We start from the raw sequence: 18637 nt of genomic DNA, 5'->3' as shown, positions 1-18637 counted from the left end.
GAAGACCTACAAGACCTTCTAGAACTAACATCCAAAAAAGATGCCCTTTTCATTACAGGGGACTGGAATGCAAAAGTAGGAACTCAAGAGATACCTGGAGTAACAGGCAAATTTGGCCTTGGCGTACAAAAAGAAGCAGGGCAAAGACTAACAGCGTTTTGCCAAGAGAATGCACTGGTCATAGCAAACACCTTCTTCCAACAAAACAAGAGGAGACTCTACACATGGACATCACCAGATGGTCAATACTAAAATCAGATTGATTATATTCTTTGCAACCAAAGATGGAGAAGCTCTATACAGTCAGCAAACACAAGACCAGGAGCTGACTGTGGCTCAGATCATGAACTCCTTATTGCCAAATTCAGACTTAAATTGAAGAAAATAGGGAAAACCACTAGACCATTCAGGTATGACCTAAATCAAATCCCTTATGATGATACAGTGGAAGTGACAAATAGATTCAAGGGATTAAATCTGATAGAATGCCTGAAGAACCATGGATGGAGGCTCATGATTGTACAGGAGGCAGTGATCAAGACCATCCCCAAGAAAAAGTAATGCAAAAAGGCAAAATGGTTGTCTGGGGAGGCCTTACAAATAGCTAAGAAAAGAAGGTAAAGGCAAAGGAGAAAAGGAAAGATATACCCATTTGAATGCAGCATTTCATGAATAGCAAGGAGAGATAAGAAAGCCTTCTTCAGTGATCAATGCAAAGAAAGAGAGGAAAAGAATAGAATGGGAAAGACTAGAGATCTCTTCATGAAAATTAGACCTAGGGAACATTTCACGCAAAGATCGGCACAATAAAGGACAGAAACAGTATGGACCTAACAGAAACAGAAGCTATGAGGAAGAGGAGGCAAGAATACACAGAAGAACTGTACAAAAAAGATCTTCATGACCCAGATAATCACGATGGTATGATCACTGACCTAGAGCCAGACATCCTGGAATATGAAGTCAAGTGGGCCTTAGGAAGCCTAACTAGGAACAAAGCTAGTGGAGGTGATGGAATTCCAGCTGAGCTATTTCAAATCCTAAAGAGGATGCTGTGAAAGTGCTGCACTCAATATGCCAGCAAATCGGGAAAACTCAGCAGTGGCCACAGGACTGGAAAAGGTCAGTTGCCATCCAGTCCTAAAGAAAGGCAGTGGAAAAGAATATTCAAGCACATTTTCAAGCAAAAAAACACAATGTTCAAGCACAATTGCACTCATCTCACACACTACCAAGGGAATGCTCAAAGTTCTCCAATCCAGGCTTCAACAATATGTGAACTGTGAACTTCCAGATGTTCAAGCTGGATTTAGAAAAGGCAGAGGAACCAGAGATCAAACTGCCAACATCCACTGGATCATCGAAAAAGCACAAGAGTTCCAGTAAAACATCTACTTCTGCTTTATTGACTATACCAAAGCCTTTGATTATGTGCATCACAACAGACTGTGGAAAATTCTTCAAGAGGTGCAAATACCAGACCACCTTACCTGCCTCCTGAGAAATCTGTATGCAGGTTAAGAAGCAACAGTTAGAACTGGACATGGAACAACAGACTGGTTCCAAATCAGGAAAGGAGTACATCATGGCTGTATGTTGTCACCCTGCTTATTTAACTTATATGCAGAGTACATCATGCAAAATGCTGGGCTGGATGAACCACAAGCTGGAGAAACACAATGTGGAGAAGCTCCACATTGCTGGAAGAAACATCAATAACCTCAGATATGCAGATGACACCACCCTTACAGCAGAAAGTGAAGAACTAAAGAGCCTCTTGATGAAAGTGAAAGAGGAGAGTGAAAAAGTTGGCTTAAAACTCACCATTCAGAAAACTAAGATCATGCCATCTGGTCCCATCCTTTCATGGCAAATAGATGGAGAAACAATGGAAACAGTGACAGACTTTATTTTGGGGAGCTCCAAAATCATTGCAGATGGTGACTGAAGCCATGAAATGAAAAGACGCTTGCTCCTTGGGAGAAAAGCTATGACTAACCTAGACAGCATATTAAAAAGCGGAGACATTACTTTGCCAACAAAGGTCCATCTAGTCAAAGCTATGGTTTTTCCAGTAGTCATGTATGGATGTGAGAGTTGGACTGTAAAGAATGCTGAGTGCCGAAGAACTGACACTTCTGTGATGTTGGAGAAGACTCTTGAGAATCCCTTGGACTGCACGGAGATCCAGCCAGTCAATCCTAAAGGAAACCAGTCCTGAATATTCATTGAAGAACTGATGCTGAAGCTGAAACTCCAATACTTTGGTCACCTGATACGAAGAACTGACTCATTGGAAAAGACCCTGATGCTGGGAAAGATTGAAGGCAGGAGGAAAAGTGGACAACAGAGGGTGAGATGGTTGGATGGCATCAATGACTCGCTGTACATGAGTTTAAGCAAACTCCAGGAGTTGATGATGGACAGGGAAGCCTGGCATGCTGCAGTCCATGGGGTTCAGAGTCGTACACAACTGAGCGACTGAACTGAACTGAATGTACACAATGGAGCCAAGAATATACAATAGGTAAAAGACCGTGTCTTCAGTAAATGAGACTGGGAAACTTGACAGCTTCATGCAGAAGAATGAAAGTGGATCACTCTCTATGCCATATACAAAATAGAAACTCAAAAAGGATTGAAGACTTAAATGTGAGATCTGAAACCATAAAAAAAAACTCCTAGAAGAAAACATTGGCTGTATACTCTTTAAAATTAGACTTAGCAGTATTTTTTTTAATCTGTCTCCTCAGGCAAGAGCAGGGAAAATAAAAATAAATAAGACTATATCAGTTTTAAAGGTTTTACACAACAAAGGAAACCATCAACAAACATAAAGGCAATTTACTGAATAGGAGGAAATACTTGTAGATGATCTATCTACAAGGATTAATATCTAAAATATTTTTTTAAAAAACTTACATAACTCAGTATCAAAAAATCCAACCTGATTTTAAAATGAGCAAAAAGCCTGAATAAATGCTTTTTCAGGAAAGACATAGAGATGGCCAACAGACACATAAAAGGCCTTCAGCATCACTAATCAGTGTAGCACAAACACTAACCACAGTCAGCTGTCCTCACGCCTCTCAGGAGGCCTGTTAGCAAACACACAGCAAGTGACAAGTGCTGGCAAGGATGTGGAGAAAAGGGGACCCGTATGCTGGCGAGAATGTAAATTGGTGCAACCACTATGGAACAGTGTAGATGTTCCTCAAAAATTTTAAAATAGAACTGCCATATGATCCAGTAATTTCACTTCTGGGTATTTACCCAAAGAAAACAAAAATGTTATTTTTAAAAGATATGTGCTTTCCAACATTCACTGCAGCATTATTCACAATACCCAACATATGGAAGTAACCTAAGTATTCATCAATAGGTAAGTGGATAAAGGTGATGTCACACACACACACACACACACACACACACAATGGAATTTTACTTAGCCATAAAAAAAGAAGGAAAGCTTGACATTTGAAACAACAGGAATGGACTCTAAGGGTATTATGCTAAGTGAAATAGGTCTGACAGAGAAAGACAAATACTATATGATTTCATTTATATGTGGAATTTAAAAATCAAACTAAACAGAACACCAGTAGAACACAGTAGAGGTCACCAGAGGGTAAATGGGTGGTTGGGTGAAATAGACGAAGGGAATTAAGAGGTACAGACTTCCAGGTATAAAATAAATAAGGCACAGGGGTGTAGTATATAGCATAGGGAATATAGTCAATAATATAGTAATAACTTTGGTAACAAATGGTTACTAGACTTATTATGACCAATTCATAATGTATCCAAATGTCAAATCTCTATGTTGTACACCTGAAATTAATATATTACATGTCAACTATGCTTCAGTTTTTTAAAAGGAAGGAAAAAAGCTAGATTTGAGGGTAGTTGTCTCAGTTGCAGGTCTTAAAAGTTGGGTTCACAACATGGGATTCAAACTCTTTGCTCCTTGAGGAAAAGCTCTGGATTTCCAGTTTCTCCTAATTGTGGGTCAGTGTGCTGGGGTTTACAGCAAGATTGTGTCTTAGCATCTCCTATCCACTAAATTATGAGTTTTTTCTCATTTTTTCCAATAATATAGAAGTCACTCAGCTAGTTTTTAGGGTTTTTTCAGAAGAAATTGGTCCATATGTAGCTATATAGGTGCGTCCATGGGAGAAGGCAAGTTCCTATTTGACCATCTTGAACCAGAACTCTGAAACCAGTCTCTTGAAGAGATACCTGAACTCCCTTGTTTGTTAAGCATTATATGAAATCAAGCTAAATCTCTCTCACAGAATGGATAGATAAATAAAATGTGGTATATGTATACACACACAATGGAATCTTATTCAGCCTTCAAAAAAGGAGGAAATCCTGTCATTTGCAACATGGATTAACCTGGAGGATATTATGCTAAGTGGAATAAGCCAGGCACAGGAAGTCAAATAGTACATGATCTCTTCTATGGGAATAAAAAAAAAAAGTCAGACTTAATAGAAGCAGAAAGTAGAATGGTGGTTACCAGGGGCAGGGGGTGTGAGGGAAAAAGGAGATGCTGACACAATGTACAAAGTTGCAGCTATACAGGATGAATAAATATAGAGATCAAATGTACAATATAATCACTATACATTTAATATAATATTGTTTTAAATGCTGAAAATTCACTTAAGAGGGTAGATTTCAGGTCCTCTACATCCCTATTATCCTGCAAAATAGTAATATTGTGGGGGAGATGCTATGTTAAGTAGCTTTACTGTAGTCATTGTTTCACTGTCTATATCACATTATTTTGTTATATATCTTAAATACATACAATTTTTACTTTAAATGTTTTTTTTTAATTTTTTAAGTAAAATTAACCACAGTAAGATGGAGAAGGAAATGGCAACCCACTCCAGTATTCTTGCCTGGAGAATCCCAGGGATGGGGGAGCCTGGTGGGCTGCCGTCTATGGGGTCACACAGAGTTGGAGACAACTGAAGCGACTTAGCAGCAGCAGCAGTAGCAACCACAGTAAGCAAGTAAAAAGAAACACAGGATTAATTTTACTTACATCTCTTATTTAATACCATATATCTAAAATATTTTTCCCGTATGTAATCAGTAGAAAACTATTGATAAGATGTTTTACTGTTTTTTTCTTACAAAGTCTTCAAAATCTGTATTTGCACTTAAAGACATCCCAGGGATTTTCCTGGTGGTCCAGTGGCTAAGATTCTGCATTCCCAATGCAGGGGGACCGGGTTCAGTCCCGGTCAGGGAACTAGATCCCACATGCTGCAACTAATATCCGGCACAGCCAAATAAATAAATAAAAATTAACAGAAAACAAATTTATTAAAAACAAAAAAAGAGATATCTCAAATTGGGTTATCCACATATGGCTAGTGGTCACCATATTGGACCATGCTGATTTGAATAACAAGAGTTCCAGAAAGAGAGTGGATAAGGGGAAAGAGAAGCAGAGAAGAAACAAAACAATTTTAAGAAACCGTCCAAGAATTTAAGAATACTAGTTTCCAAACTGAGGAGGCTCTGAGCCCAGCAAAAGTGAATTCGATCCAGACCAAGGCACTTCATCAGTTTTATTTTAAAACACCAGGAACTCAGAAACCTCTGAAGGCAACAAACAAGTTGCAGTCAAAGTATCAGTGGCTTTAGACTTCTCAACAACAATGGATAAATAGAGGACAATGAGTCAGTGCCTTTAAAATTCTGAAGGAAAGAACCATCAAGCCATAACTGTATAAATACCAACCACATTAGGGGGTAGATAAAGGGTATTTTCAATGATCTAACATCTAAAAAATGTACCTGCTATGTTCCCTTGTTTAGGAAGATACTGAAGAATGTGTTATACCAAACAAGGAAGCAAACCAAGAATGAGGAAAATGTGAGATATAAGAAACAGGAGAAAGGTGAAGGGAATCCCTAGGGTGAAACTGTAAATCAGGCCTAGAGATCAACCAGCCCAGATTGGAGTAGGTTAGAGGGAACTGAAAACGATTTCAAGGAAATGAAATTGCTAGAATACCCAGTGGGGCTGATTATGGACATAGAAAGCTGGCAGAAGCCTTTGAATTAGTTAAATTAGTAACATGTACTATATCTCAAAACTAAACAAATAAAAGAGATAAAAGGAAAATATAAAGTTATAAACTCTGAATGTTGAGTAATTTATCTATGCTGAGGTTAGAAAGGGCATGTGGGTAAGGTGGAATGAGTAGCAAAAGAGCTGAAACCTCATCTTTCATAGTGCAAAAGTAAACCACAGTCCTTAAATCAGAAATACAAGAAAGGAACAATATAGACATCTTAACTGAAATGTAAAGATAAAAACCAAAATAAGCAAGTATTGAAAATGCTTGGATCTGGGGAAGAGAAAATTTAAAAAGATGACTGCCATTTTTTCTAATAAATTTTGTAAAACTATGTCTAAGTCTAAAGTATACTCATATATAACTTTTAAAAGAAACAAGCAGTAATAAATCTGAGTGAATAAAAGAGCTTTAACAGGCCATTGCTAATGAGTATCCTTACCCCCTAGCATTGAGTACTGGTTCCGCTGTATGGATGTGGATGGGGATGGAGTGCTCTCCATGTACGAGCTGGAATACTTCTACGAGGAGCAGTGTGAACGGATGGAAGCCATGGGCATTGAGCCCTTGCCATTCCATGATTTGTTGTGCCAGATGCTTGACCTGGTAAAGCCAGCCAGTGATGGTAAGACTGAATAAAGAGCCAAGTTGCATTGTCCATCTACATAACAGAGTGGGGGTTGTAATCCTGGATTGTTCTAAATTATTTAACTTCCCAGTCTTCCATACAGGCTTTCTAAATACAGAAATATTTAAGTTTCTCCTTTATTGTTGGCATAGAACTAACAATTAATGGCAAATTCAGAAAGCAGATTAGTGGTAGCCAGTTGGGGAGGGTTGCAGAGGGGAGGGGAGTGAGACTGTTTGATGGGTACAGTTTCCTTTGGAGGTGAAGGAAATGCCACGGAATGTGATAGTGGTGATGCTTGTGCAACAGTGTGAATGCGTGAAAAACCATTAGAATGGTTAAAATGGTGAATTTTATGTGAACTTTACCTCAAAAAACATCAAATTTTTATAATCAAGTAAGCATATGCATATATCCTTTAAACTTCAGTAAAAGTTTTTTTTTTTTTCACTTCGAAAAAAGCCTTTGAAATTTACCAGATTTGTTCTTACACAGGCAAAATAACTCTACGAGACCTGAAGAGATGCAGAATGGCTCACATCTTTTATGACACTTTCTTTAATCTGGAGAAATACTTAGACCATGAACAGAGAGATCCCTTTGCAGTCCAGAAGGTACCAGTATAGTTTTAACTTGTTTGAGGGATCCAATATCAGGGGTTCTATGCTTCAGATAAAAGTGGCCTCTGTCTGCAGGAATTTTGGTATTTAAAAAGGCTAACATTTAAAATATTTCATAACATACTGAAAAGAAAGAATAAAGGACTCAGAGCCCATCTCTTCATACAGCTAATCTTCAAGTGTAGGTAATAACCTGCATCTGCCTTTCATTGAATGAATTGTGTGTTTTGTGTACTTCCATATACATAGAAACTGGTTACAGAAAATTTTGAAATAATTGTCTTTCTCACTTTCAAAACTACATCAATAGATACATCTCTGTTACAGAGTATATACTGGGCTTGATTTAACTGTACCATTCAATTTCGGGATAGCATGGTAATGAAAACTAGATGCCCTCAAAGATAGACAACTTTCAGATAAATTTAACACTTTTTCAAGCAGTAATGATGACTGTACATGACATTAGTTTGAAGTCATTCTACAGCTGAAGAGCCATGAACTGCCTTCCCCATACACAAAAACCTGTGGACTCTCAGAAAACCCACATCCAGGAAAAAACCAAACAAATAAAAAGCAGAATATTCCCATTAAAAGAGTAAAAACTATATTGATGGAAAAGAACTGATTGAGTACATACACTACAGGAAACTTCCTCAGTCTTTTATCTTCCATATGTTGCATAACTGTTTGACCTAAATATTAATAGTTAAGAATACAAGGACCAGCTTCTAAAAACAAATACTCTGCACCAGAACTTGGAGCATATCAAGGTACATTATCACTAGCCTAAAGTCAGTATTATATTTCACTGAGTTTAAAATGTCCCATTATTTTATATACCTTTAAGCAAGAAAAAGCAATTATAAATCTAAGATGCATAGCAATTTCAGATATGTTTAAAAGATGGGGTGAAGTTCTTCAAATGGATTACAGTAATTAACACATGATATAGTCAGTATTAAGGTACTTAGGTTCTTCTAGCATTACTAACTTTACATCCTAGGGCAATGTTAACCCAATTTCATTATGGAAAAACATCATTTTACCTAGAACATATAATCTAAGATGCAGTCTGTATTGTAGAAGGAAAAGAAAATATATACTTTCTTCCCCCTTCGTTTTTTTATTTGTATTACAAATTTTACTTTAAATTTTCCTCTTTTTTCTGAGAGGTAGTAATTATCAACATTGTAGTCTTCAAAGAATGCTATTAGTAAGTTCTCAGTAAATTCCAGGTACTGTGTTGAAGAGACACTGGGGGTTATATAGAGATAACTCAGTATATAAAAAGAACGGGTGTATAGAGATGACAAAGGCAGGAGAACAAAAGGTGGCAGCCCGGCCCACATAGTACAATGAAGGAAATGACTAGGGGGAGAAGGGCTGCTTCTAAGAAGGTAACTCAGATGGCAAGGTATCCAAGCTGGCTGTGAAGGAAGCAATAAAAATTCACTAGAGGAAGGGATGGTATATTTCAGGTTAAGTTTAAGCCACTCAGTTGTGTCTGACTCTTTGTGACGCCATGGACTGTAGCCTCTGTCCATGGAATTCTCCAGGCAAGAATAGTGGACTGGTATATGGCTGATTCAAGTTGAGGTTTGACAGAAAACAACAAAATTCTGTAAAGCAATTATCCTTCAAATAAAAAATAAAAAAAAAAAAAAGAATACTGGAGTAGGTTGCCATTTCTTTCTCCAGAGGATTTTCCCAACCTAGAGGTCGAACCCAGGTTGCCTGCATTGCAGGCAGATTCATTACCATGTGAGCCACTGGGGAAGCCACATTTCAGGTGGGCATATGCAAACCACAGGTCACTCCAGATCGCTGCTTTGCCAAGTGCGAGAGGAGAAGGGGCTAGAGAAAAGTCTCTGATTATAAGGCTGAAGAATCTAGACCCAAACAGTCCAGCTGATGAAGAGTACTTAATAATTTTGTGATTCAAGGTGTAGAAAATCAGTTTAGGAGTGTGACTTGAGTACCTCTTTTAATGTTTAGAGCTTCCCTGATAGCTCAGTTGGTAAAGAATCAGCCTGTAATGCAGGAAACCCCTATTCAATTCCTGGGTTGGGAAGATCCACTGGAGAAGAGAGAGGCTACCCACTCCAGTATTCTTGGACTTCCCTGGTGGCTCAGCTGGTAAAGAAATCACCTGCAATGTGGGAGACCTGGTTTCAATCCCTGGGTTGGGAAGATCCCGTGGAGAAGAGAAAGGCTACCCATTCCAGTATTCTTGCCTGGAGAATTCCATGAACTGTATAGTCCATGGGGTCAAATAAAACATTTTTCACATAGGTTTTTTCAGGATGTAAAAATTTGTGATGACCTATCTCCAATTTTTGTTTTTGATTCTGTTTCCTGTGGCCATCCCCTTCCCAATCAGGATGTTGAGAATGACAGTCCTGAGCCCTCCGACTGGGACAGGTTTGCTGCTGAAGAGTATGAGACCCTTGTAGCAGAGGAGTCTGCCCAAGCACAGTTCCAGGAAGGGTGAGTAAGTTTCCCTGTGTCTTTTTTAACAGGGGTAACCACGTTAGGATCACCTTTAAAAAAAATCAAGATTTTTGTCATATCATAAAAATGAATGATTTTAACCCAATTTTAGTTGAGTGAATATTCCCCCGGCAGTATTCTCTTCCCTTCACTGATTTTATGAAAAGTCTTCTCATGTGCCATTTCCTTTAAAGAAGTTGTACCTTCCACTGAAAATGGAGATCACTGTGCAGTCATACTGCTCTGTTAGGGATGTTAGTAAACCCTATAAACACAGGAGAACTGAAGCTCTTTTAAATAATAAAGACCATTATGATCATCAAAACAAACCTTTATCAGACATGGTTTTGTGCATTCAACTCTGAATAAGAAGTTAACTTCTACAAAGGGACCATGGTAAGAAATTAAATTATCCAAGACTTTTACTACTTAGAACATTTCAGTAACTGTACTTTGTTGGCTGTTTTCACCTTCTAGTGATTTCTTTAGTAGTTCCTTTATAGTCACTGTTTCTGTAAGGCTCTCAGTCAATCCTCATTATTAATGTAATACTTTTTTGAATAGGCAGTATACTCATTTAATATTCAAATTAAAGAATAATAAGTTTCCTGCTACTCAGTTCTCCCCAGAAGCAACCACTATTATCACTTCATGTGCCTTTCCAAGCATGCTCCATCCTGTTCCCTCCCATTCTCACACACTCTCTCTTTATACATATGTATATGTGTATAAAAGCAAATACACATATACATTTGTGTATGTATGTATGTCTTACATATGGTAGCATACTATTTGGTTCTCCACTTTTTCTCTTACACATATGGTAGCATACTATTTGGTTCTCCACTTTTTCCACACTTTTTATACAGTTTCTGTTACATAAGATAAGTTCTGGAGACCTGCTGTACAACACAGTATCTATAGTTAAAATATGGTATTGTGCGGTTTAAAATATATTAAGAAGATAGATCTTACGTTAAGTGTTCCTACAAAAGAAAAAAAAAAGAACACAAGGAAATGTCTGGAAGTAATGGATATATTTAGTGCCTGGACTGTAGTGATGATATGACAGATATATGCATATTCCAAAATCATCAAGATATATTCACTAAGTGTGTCCAGTTTTTTGTATCAAACTTCAACAAATCTAAAAACAGTAACAACAAAGCTTGGGAGAACAGCATGGTGAACTAAATACTTGTATTTTATGATCATTGAGGTATAAATGAGGCAGCATAAATATCTGGGGATCCCTGAGTGTATGAAAAAATTAATAAAAGAAGAACTGAAGATTGGAAGAAAAACAAATCAATAAATTGGCGATTATTCCATAAATATATTCAGTGAATGTGCTAAGTTTTTTATAACTGCATAATATTCCACTGTATAGTTACACCATTATCTTAGATTCCTCTGTTCACAGACATTATAGTGAAAATAGTGAAATATTAAGAGATATAAGGTTGTAGTGAATAATCTTTTATATATTTCATCTTATACATCTGTGGGATAAATTTCTAGGGTGTAGCTCACAGATAGGGCTTCCCAGGTGGCACAGTGGTAAAGAATCTTCCTGCCAGTACAGGAGACACAAGAGGTGCGGGTTTGATTCCTGGGTTGGGAAGATCTCCTGGAGTAGGAAATGGCAACCCGCTCCAGTGTTCTTGCCTGGAAACTTACATGAACAGAGGAGCCTGGCAGGCTACAATCCATGGGGTTGCAAAGAGTGTGACACAACTGAGCACGCACGCGCGCACACACACACACACACACACACACACACAGCAAACAGATAGCAAACTTACAAATACATAGGAGGATTTTAGAGAAGCCAATACGAAATGACACAGATACCAAGAATTAGCAATGGTGGGGAGCCATGTCACCCCTAGGCCTAAAAGAACCAGGAGATGACAACATCATCAAAACCCAAAGGAGCAGCTCTATTCACAGGCATGACTTAATTCTTTGTCAGTGAGCTTCATTAGTTAGGAACTGGGGTAAGCTTACTGCTCTTATGAAGCAATATCACTTCTGTCAAGAACATGTGCAGATGTTTATAAGAGTGAAACCCAGAGACAATCTAAGTAATAAGATTAATAAAATTATCATACATATACACAGTTCAATCCCATTTAACCATTAAAAAATCATTTTGTGGGTGTATAATTATTGACCATCAAGGAAAAAATAGGAATATGAAAAAAGGCCTTAAAAGATCTAGTGAAACAGAAAAGAACAAAATAAAGTTATCAGAAAGAAAATTAGGTATATTTAAGGAAAACAAAAGGGATCTAACTTATACATACTAGACAATAGAACAAATGAAGTAGAAAAAAAATTCAAAGATAATAAAAAGTTTTTTTGAAATGAAGACCTGAGTCTGAAAGGTCAGAAGTCACACCGTATGTTAATGACTGGCCCCACAAATGTGTGGTGAAGTTAACAGAATTCAAAGATTATTTGGGGGACTTTTTCAGCTTTTTAAAAATGTACGTCACCAGGTAAGAGGGGAAAAAATATCAACCTTGCCTCACAGACTGCCACAGTAAAAATGAATACCGGAAAAGATCATGAAGCAATATTTATAACACTCTCAGAGAAAGAAATTCTATACCCTAAAGTTTTATACTAACCTAAGATGACATTCAAGCATGAGAACGCAAATGGGAATTTTCTAAAAACTGAAAGGAATAAAGCACCCATGAGCTCTTGTTTAAAAAGGGCATAATCATAAAACAGAGATGAGCCAAAATAAGGATCCCAGAAATGGAGCAACCATGGTGGAAAAGAAATAACAGTGAGTGTTCAGTCCATTTAAACATAAAGGATAGGGTCAGAACATAGAATTCTGGAAAAAATAATATAACTCAAAGTGGGATGTAGAGTGGAGGAAGAAACGTGTGTAAGTTTCATTAGCAGGTCCTCAATGGCTCCCCTCTAAAGCTGGTAAGTCAAGTTGAGGTTTAAGACTATTAATTAAAGTAAACACTTGAAAAACCAAAGCCAATCTCTAAATATTCTAATTCAATCAGAAAACATGTGTGCACAAAAAAGAAAAACACACACCATGCAGCATAAAGATGACAGAACTAAAATAAATACTTTTTGATCAGTGAACGTAAGTGAAACAAACTCACTTATAAAAATAAAACAATTCCATTATAGAATGGTAACAAAAGCTGAATTTAAAAAGACTAAACAGTGACCTCCCTGGTGGTCCAGTGGTTAACACTCCACAATCCCAGTGCCAGGGGCCTGGGTTCAATTCCTGGTCTGAGAACTAGATCCTGCATGCTGCAACTAAGAGCCACTGTGCCACAACTGAAAATAAAAAAGATCCTGCAACTACAGATCCCACGTGCTGCAACTAAGACCCATAGCAGCCAAATAGACTTAAAAAAAAAAACAAACAACTAACCACCCCCAAAAAGCTGTCCTGATAACATCAAATTTTTGGAGCAGAAACTCCAAAAGGAAAGGAGAATTTGAAACCTGTTATTTGCATCCATAGGAAATTATTCCCTGAAAATATTTTTGTGGTGTATTGTCCAGAGACTATTTACAAAATATATATTAGGCCACAAACAAAACCTCAGTAGACTTCCCAAAAGTATTACAATAATATAGAGTAGCTTCTCATTTCAAGGTGCTAAACAAAGCATCCTGTAGTTTTCAGTCTCTCATGCCATATAAAAATAAGAAATACAGAGCATCACCTGAAGTAAGAAGAGAAGCTTTCAGTGGACTAACAGGACAGCAGATGGAATCAGATTGAAGCGGGAGCCAGAGCTTAGGTTCTCTGCCAGAAGATGAGAAAGATAATTGCCACAGATAAGGGAGCAGTACTTAAAGATGATCCATACCTTAATATGACTGAAAACAAGAGCAAAAGGGAGGTTCAATCCAGGTAGGTTGAACCCTATACATCCCATCCTACTCTTAAAGGAAAGACAAAAGCAGTAAAAAAGGAATCTTGGAGCAGCATGGCCCCGTTCAGTTCAGCCACTCAGTTATGTCCGACCCTTTTCAACCCCAGGGACTGCAGCACGCAAGGCTTCCCTGTCCATCACCAACTCCCAGAGCTTGCTCAAACTCATGTCCATTGAGTTGGTGATGCCATCCAACCATCTCATCCTCTATTGTCCCCTTCTCCTCCTGCCTTCAATCTTTCCCAGCATCAGGGTCTTTTCCAGTGAGTCTTCTCATCAGGTGGCCAAAGTATTAGTTTCAGCTTTAGCATCATTCCTTCCAAAGAAATCCCAGGGCTGATCTCCTTCAGAATGGACTGGTTGGATCTCCTTACAGTCCAAGGGACTCTCAAGAGTCTTCTCCAACACCACAGTTCAAAAGCATCAATTCTTTGGTGCTCAGCTATCTTTATGGTCCAACTCTCACATCCATACATGACTACTGGAAAAATCATAGCTTTGACTGTACACACCTTTGTTGGCAAAGTAATGTCTCTGCTTTTCAATATGCTGTCTAGGTTGGTTATAGCTTTTCTTCCAAGAAGCAAGCGTCTTTTAATTTCATGGCTGCAGTCACCATCTGCAAAGATTTTGGAGCCCAAGAAAATAAAGTCTGTCACTCTCTCCATTGTTTCCCCATCTATTTGCCATTAAGTGATGGGACCGGATGCCATGATCTTCATTTTTTGAATGTTGAGTTTTAAGCCAACTTTTTCACTCTCCTCTTTTACTTTCATCAAGAGACTCTTTAGTTACTCTTGGCTTTCTGCCGTAAGAGTGGTGTCATCTGCATATCTGAGGTTATTGATATTTCTCCTGGACACATCTGAAAAGTACGTCAAGGCTGTATATTGTCACCCTGTTTATTTAACTTATATGCAGAGTACATCATGCAAAATCCCAGGCTGAAGCACAAGCTGGAATCAAGATTGCCAGAAGTATCAATAACCTCAGACATGCATGGCCCATCCGTCCCCCTGTTCTCATGTAAAGTACCAGCAGGTCCACACTGCTCTCTCCTGAGCAGCCAGTGCAGGGCCAACAGTACACGGTAAAGGAGACAGATACCACCCAACAAAATACTCAGCAAATGAAAGAACTTTTAACCCTGGACTCACTACAGCAATCAGAACTAGACATCAAGATGGGTATATTTACTATTTGCTTTTATTGGCTCCACTGTGTGGCATGCAGGATCTTAGTTCCCCAGCCAGGGATCAAACTCATGCCCCCTGCAGTGGAAGCGCAGTCTCAACTACTAGACCACCAGAGAAGTCTGTCTATTTTTAGACAGATAAAATTTTAAATGAAAGAAAACACAATCATTGGGTGATGTGATAACAGAATGGACACATCTGAAAAAATTTTTATCTATAATATTGATTGTAATACAGGAGTAAGAAATTCTTGTAGAAACCAGTAGAAATAATAGCCAGATAATTCCCAGAATTTTAGCTATTAAAACAAATAAAAATATAAACAGCAACAGAAGTCAGCTAATTTTTTCTGGCCAGGTAATAAATATTTTAGGCTTTGCAATCTCTGTCACAATTACTTGGCTCTGCCACTGTGTTGGGAAAGTAGCCCTAATATGTAAGCAAATGAATGTGGCTGTGTTCCAATAAAATTTTTAACAGACACTAAGATACTAAGTTCAGATCATTTTAACGTCATGAAGTATTCTTCGATTTTTTTTTTTTTTTTTGAAATTTAAAAAGGTAAAACAATTCATGGGCTATTATACCAAAACAGGTGGTGAGACAGATTTGGACCACAGATTGCAGTTTCCCAATTCCTGTACTAGAGTGAAATCTCAGTACATAAAAAGATAGAACTGGAAAGCTACTAGAGAGAAAAAAAAAATGCCCATAATATAAACATAAAAAGAAACAGCATTTATTTAAAAATTACTTTGAACCTTGAATTCTGTTCCTATTTAAATGTAAAGGACAGATGAAAACATTTTTAGACATCAAGAGATGCAAAAATGTTTACCACCCACAGACAATCTTTGAAAGAAATATTAAAGGGTTTTCTTCAGCAACAAGGTAAATATATCCTAGAGGAATAGTGGGATACAAGAAACAACAAAATTAGCAAAATTTATCCTTAGAATTTGGAGAAGGCAATGGCACCCCACTCCAGTACTCTTGCCTGGAAAATCCCATGGATGGAGGAACCTGTTAGGCTGCAATCCATGGGGTCGCTAAGAGTCGGACACGACTGAGCGACTTCACTTTCACTTTTCACTTTCATGTATTGGAGAAGGAAATGGCAACCCACTCCAGTGTTCTTGCCTGGAGAATCCCAGGGACGGGGGAGCCTGGTGGGCTGCCGTCTATGGGGTCACACAGAGTCGGACACGACTGAAGTGACTTAGCATAGCATAGCATCCTTAGAATTTTTATAGATACCATTAACAGATAGTAAAAGGTCAGGGTGAATCTTTATTAAAATGGAGAATACAGACACTGATAAATTTATATTTTTATAATGATAACTATACAGTTAAAATTTCTGTTAAATTTTTTAAGGAAAATCACTAAAAGTAAATATTAAATGGAAAACTTTCTAATCATTTTCAGAAAAAGACAGTAGACTATTTAACTGGAAAAAAAATCTGTATATAGAAAACTCAGTCTACTAAAAGACAAGTGTGTTTAACCAGTATTCTTTTGGTAAGAAGTGACTTTAACTCACATTGGCATAAAGGAAAAGCAAAGCCTTAGCAAAAAAGAAATTGTGGGCTCAAAGAACTGAAAAGTCTGGAGCTAGTACTGACTTCAGAGACTTAGATTGTCTCTCTTTAACCTCTTAGGTAATGCTTTTCTTTCATTCTTTCACTCTTCAGCAAGTTTTTAGTATGTGGTGGCAAAATGATAGCTTTACATTCAAATAAAAGAGCAAGTCCCTTCCCACCAGATTCTACAAAAGCCCAGGACTTGTTTGGCTGTAATTGGCTTATTTTGGGTCTAGTCCCTGAACCAGCTCTAGAAGGAGTCAGGCCTAGAAATTAGCTTGGACAGAAGTTCAAGTTCATCCAAACCACATGTTTTCTCAAGGAAAATTTGGGAAATTTGAACATGACGGTCAAAAAAGGGGAAACACATGCTGATAAAGGAATAGCAGATGTTCACTACAGTATAAAGGAGACAAAAACACAAAGACAGTACAAAATAAATAGACAAAATAAGTCCAGATATACTATGAATCACAAAACTCAGAAGGGATTAAAAATCCAACTGTACACTATTCTTTAGATTCATACCTAACACAGAGGCAACAGTAAAATAAACAGTAAATAAGAGGAAATCAGGTACAGTAATGTTTATGAGACAAGTAGAATTGAAAGCTTTAAAAGAAACATCAGTATTTCAGCAGTTGGCCGTGAAAACAAGTCACCAACTTTATGCAATACAAAAAGCAAATCTGATAGAAATACAAAAGAAAACTTGACAATCCCGTAGTCATATAAAACCCAACAAATCAAATAGGACAAAAAATGCATAATATAGAATTAGTAAACATTCATGGGGTACTCAGAAATTTGGTACCGACAGATATGGAGCCATCACAATGCAGCGCCTACTTATTAAGGCATGAAGGATATCACATTTTTAAAAACTACTAACATATAGGCCATATTTGTTACTTATGAAATTAGCAACAACAACAAAAACACACATATCTGGAAAGTTAAAAAAATTTTTTTGAAAAATTAAATATATCTTAAAATAACTGTTAAGCTACAGAGAAGATCAAAAAACCAATTACAGGTTTTTTTTTTTAGAACCAGGCAATAAAAGCATTATATTTATTAAAATATGTGGGATATAAACACGGGAGAAAGAAATAAATTAGGCTGTCATCTCAATATGCATGAAAAAGGATGACAGACCCAAATAAAGTACATGAAAAGAAGTTAAACAACTGTATTTCAAACAAAAAATAAATCTTTTAATTTATACATACACAACCAGAAAGCATACTGTGCCAAGCACCATTCTGAATATTTTAATTCATTTTAATTGCAAAACTCGTATCTTGTAGATGCTTTATCCCTGTTTTACAGATATTAAAACTGAAATACAGATTAACTTGTCAAATCTACCAACATGTATAAAAGAATACATCATAAGTAAGTTGATTTTATCCCAAGAGTGCAAGTGGTTCAACTTTACAAAATCTGTCATTAACAGATTAAAGGAGAAAGAAAAGAAAAGAAAAGATAGACTGATTCTTTGAAGGCATGTGATAAAATATATTTTCTAATTTGGAAAAAATGAAACTAAGCAAACTTAAAAAGAACACCTCCTTAATGGGTAAAGGGTATTAATCCCATACCCCAGAAATAACTAGCTAAAAATATAATAGGGAGAAAATCCTATTTGTGATAGCAACAAAAAAAGTTACTTGAAAATATATATGACTAAAATATAAAATTTCACTAAAAATTACAAAGATCATTCTCCATGTTAAAATTGTATATAATCCCCCCAAATATGTTATAGAACTTGATCAACTAATTCTCAAACTCATATTGAACAATAAATACAAAAGAACTGAAGTGAGTTCTGAAAAGAATCAAAGGTATGTTAGGGCACAGGGGATGCATAATCCAAAGCTATAGTAATTAAACTCCTTATAGGATCCATGCCAAAACTGAAGATTTATGTACCAATGTAGTATATGATACTGTGTCAAGAAGTCTAGTCAGTAAAATGTTGACTCTCTGCAGACTGAAAAAAGTACATATTAAGCTAATATCTGAATGTAAATAAATACTTTAAAAGCAAAAAAATGATGGGAGAAATTTATAAGGGA

The 18637-nt window shown here is 37.0% G+C and overlaps 1 protein-coding gene across 7 annotated transcripts in view; it reads left to right on the top strand.

Annotated features, from left to right (window-relative positions):
- Positions 1–18637, top strand: part of PPP2R3A (protein phosphatase 2 regulatory subunit B''alpha) — a 224869-nt gene that overhangs the window by 187883 nt on the left and 18349 nt on the right. For all 7 annotated transcript variants that reach the window (XM_055569615.1, XM_055569613.1, XM_055569612.1 and 4 more), the window contains 3 exons: positions 6551–6726; positions 7225–7343; positions 9733–9839. In XM_055569615.1, the coding sequence (XP_055425590.1) occupies positions 6551–6726; positions 7225–7343; positions 9733–9839 (402 nt within the window). The remainder of the gene's footprint in view (positions 1–6550; positions 6727–7224; positions 7344–9732; positions 9840–18637) is intronic.

This window comes from Bubalus kerabau, chromosome 2 (genome assembly GCF_029407905.1).
Source record: "Bubalus kerabau isolate K-KA32 ecotype Philippines breed swamp buffalo chromosome 2, PCC_UOA_SB_1v2, whole genome shotgun sequence".
In the NCBI taxonomy this organism is placed as follows: Eukaryota; Metazoa; Chordata; class Mammalia; order Artiodactyla; family Bovidae; genus Bubalus; species Bubalus kerabau.
Note: the sequence above shows the minus strand (reverse complement) of the source record. Positions and strands in the feature narration are given on the sequence as shown.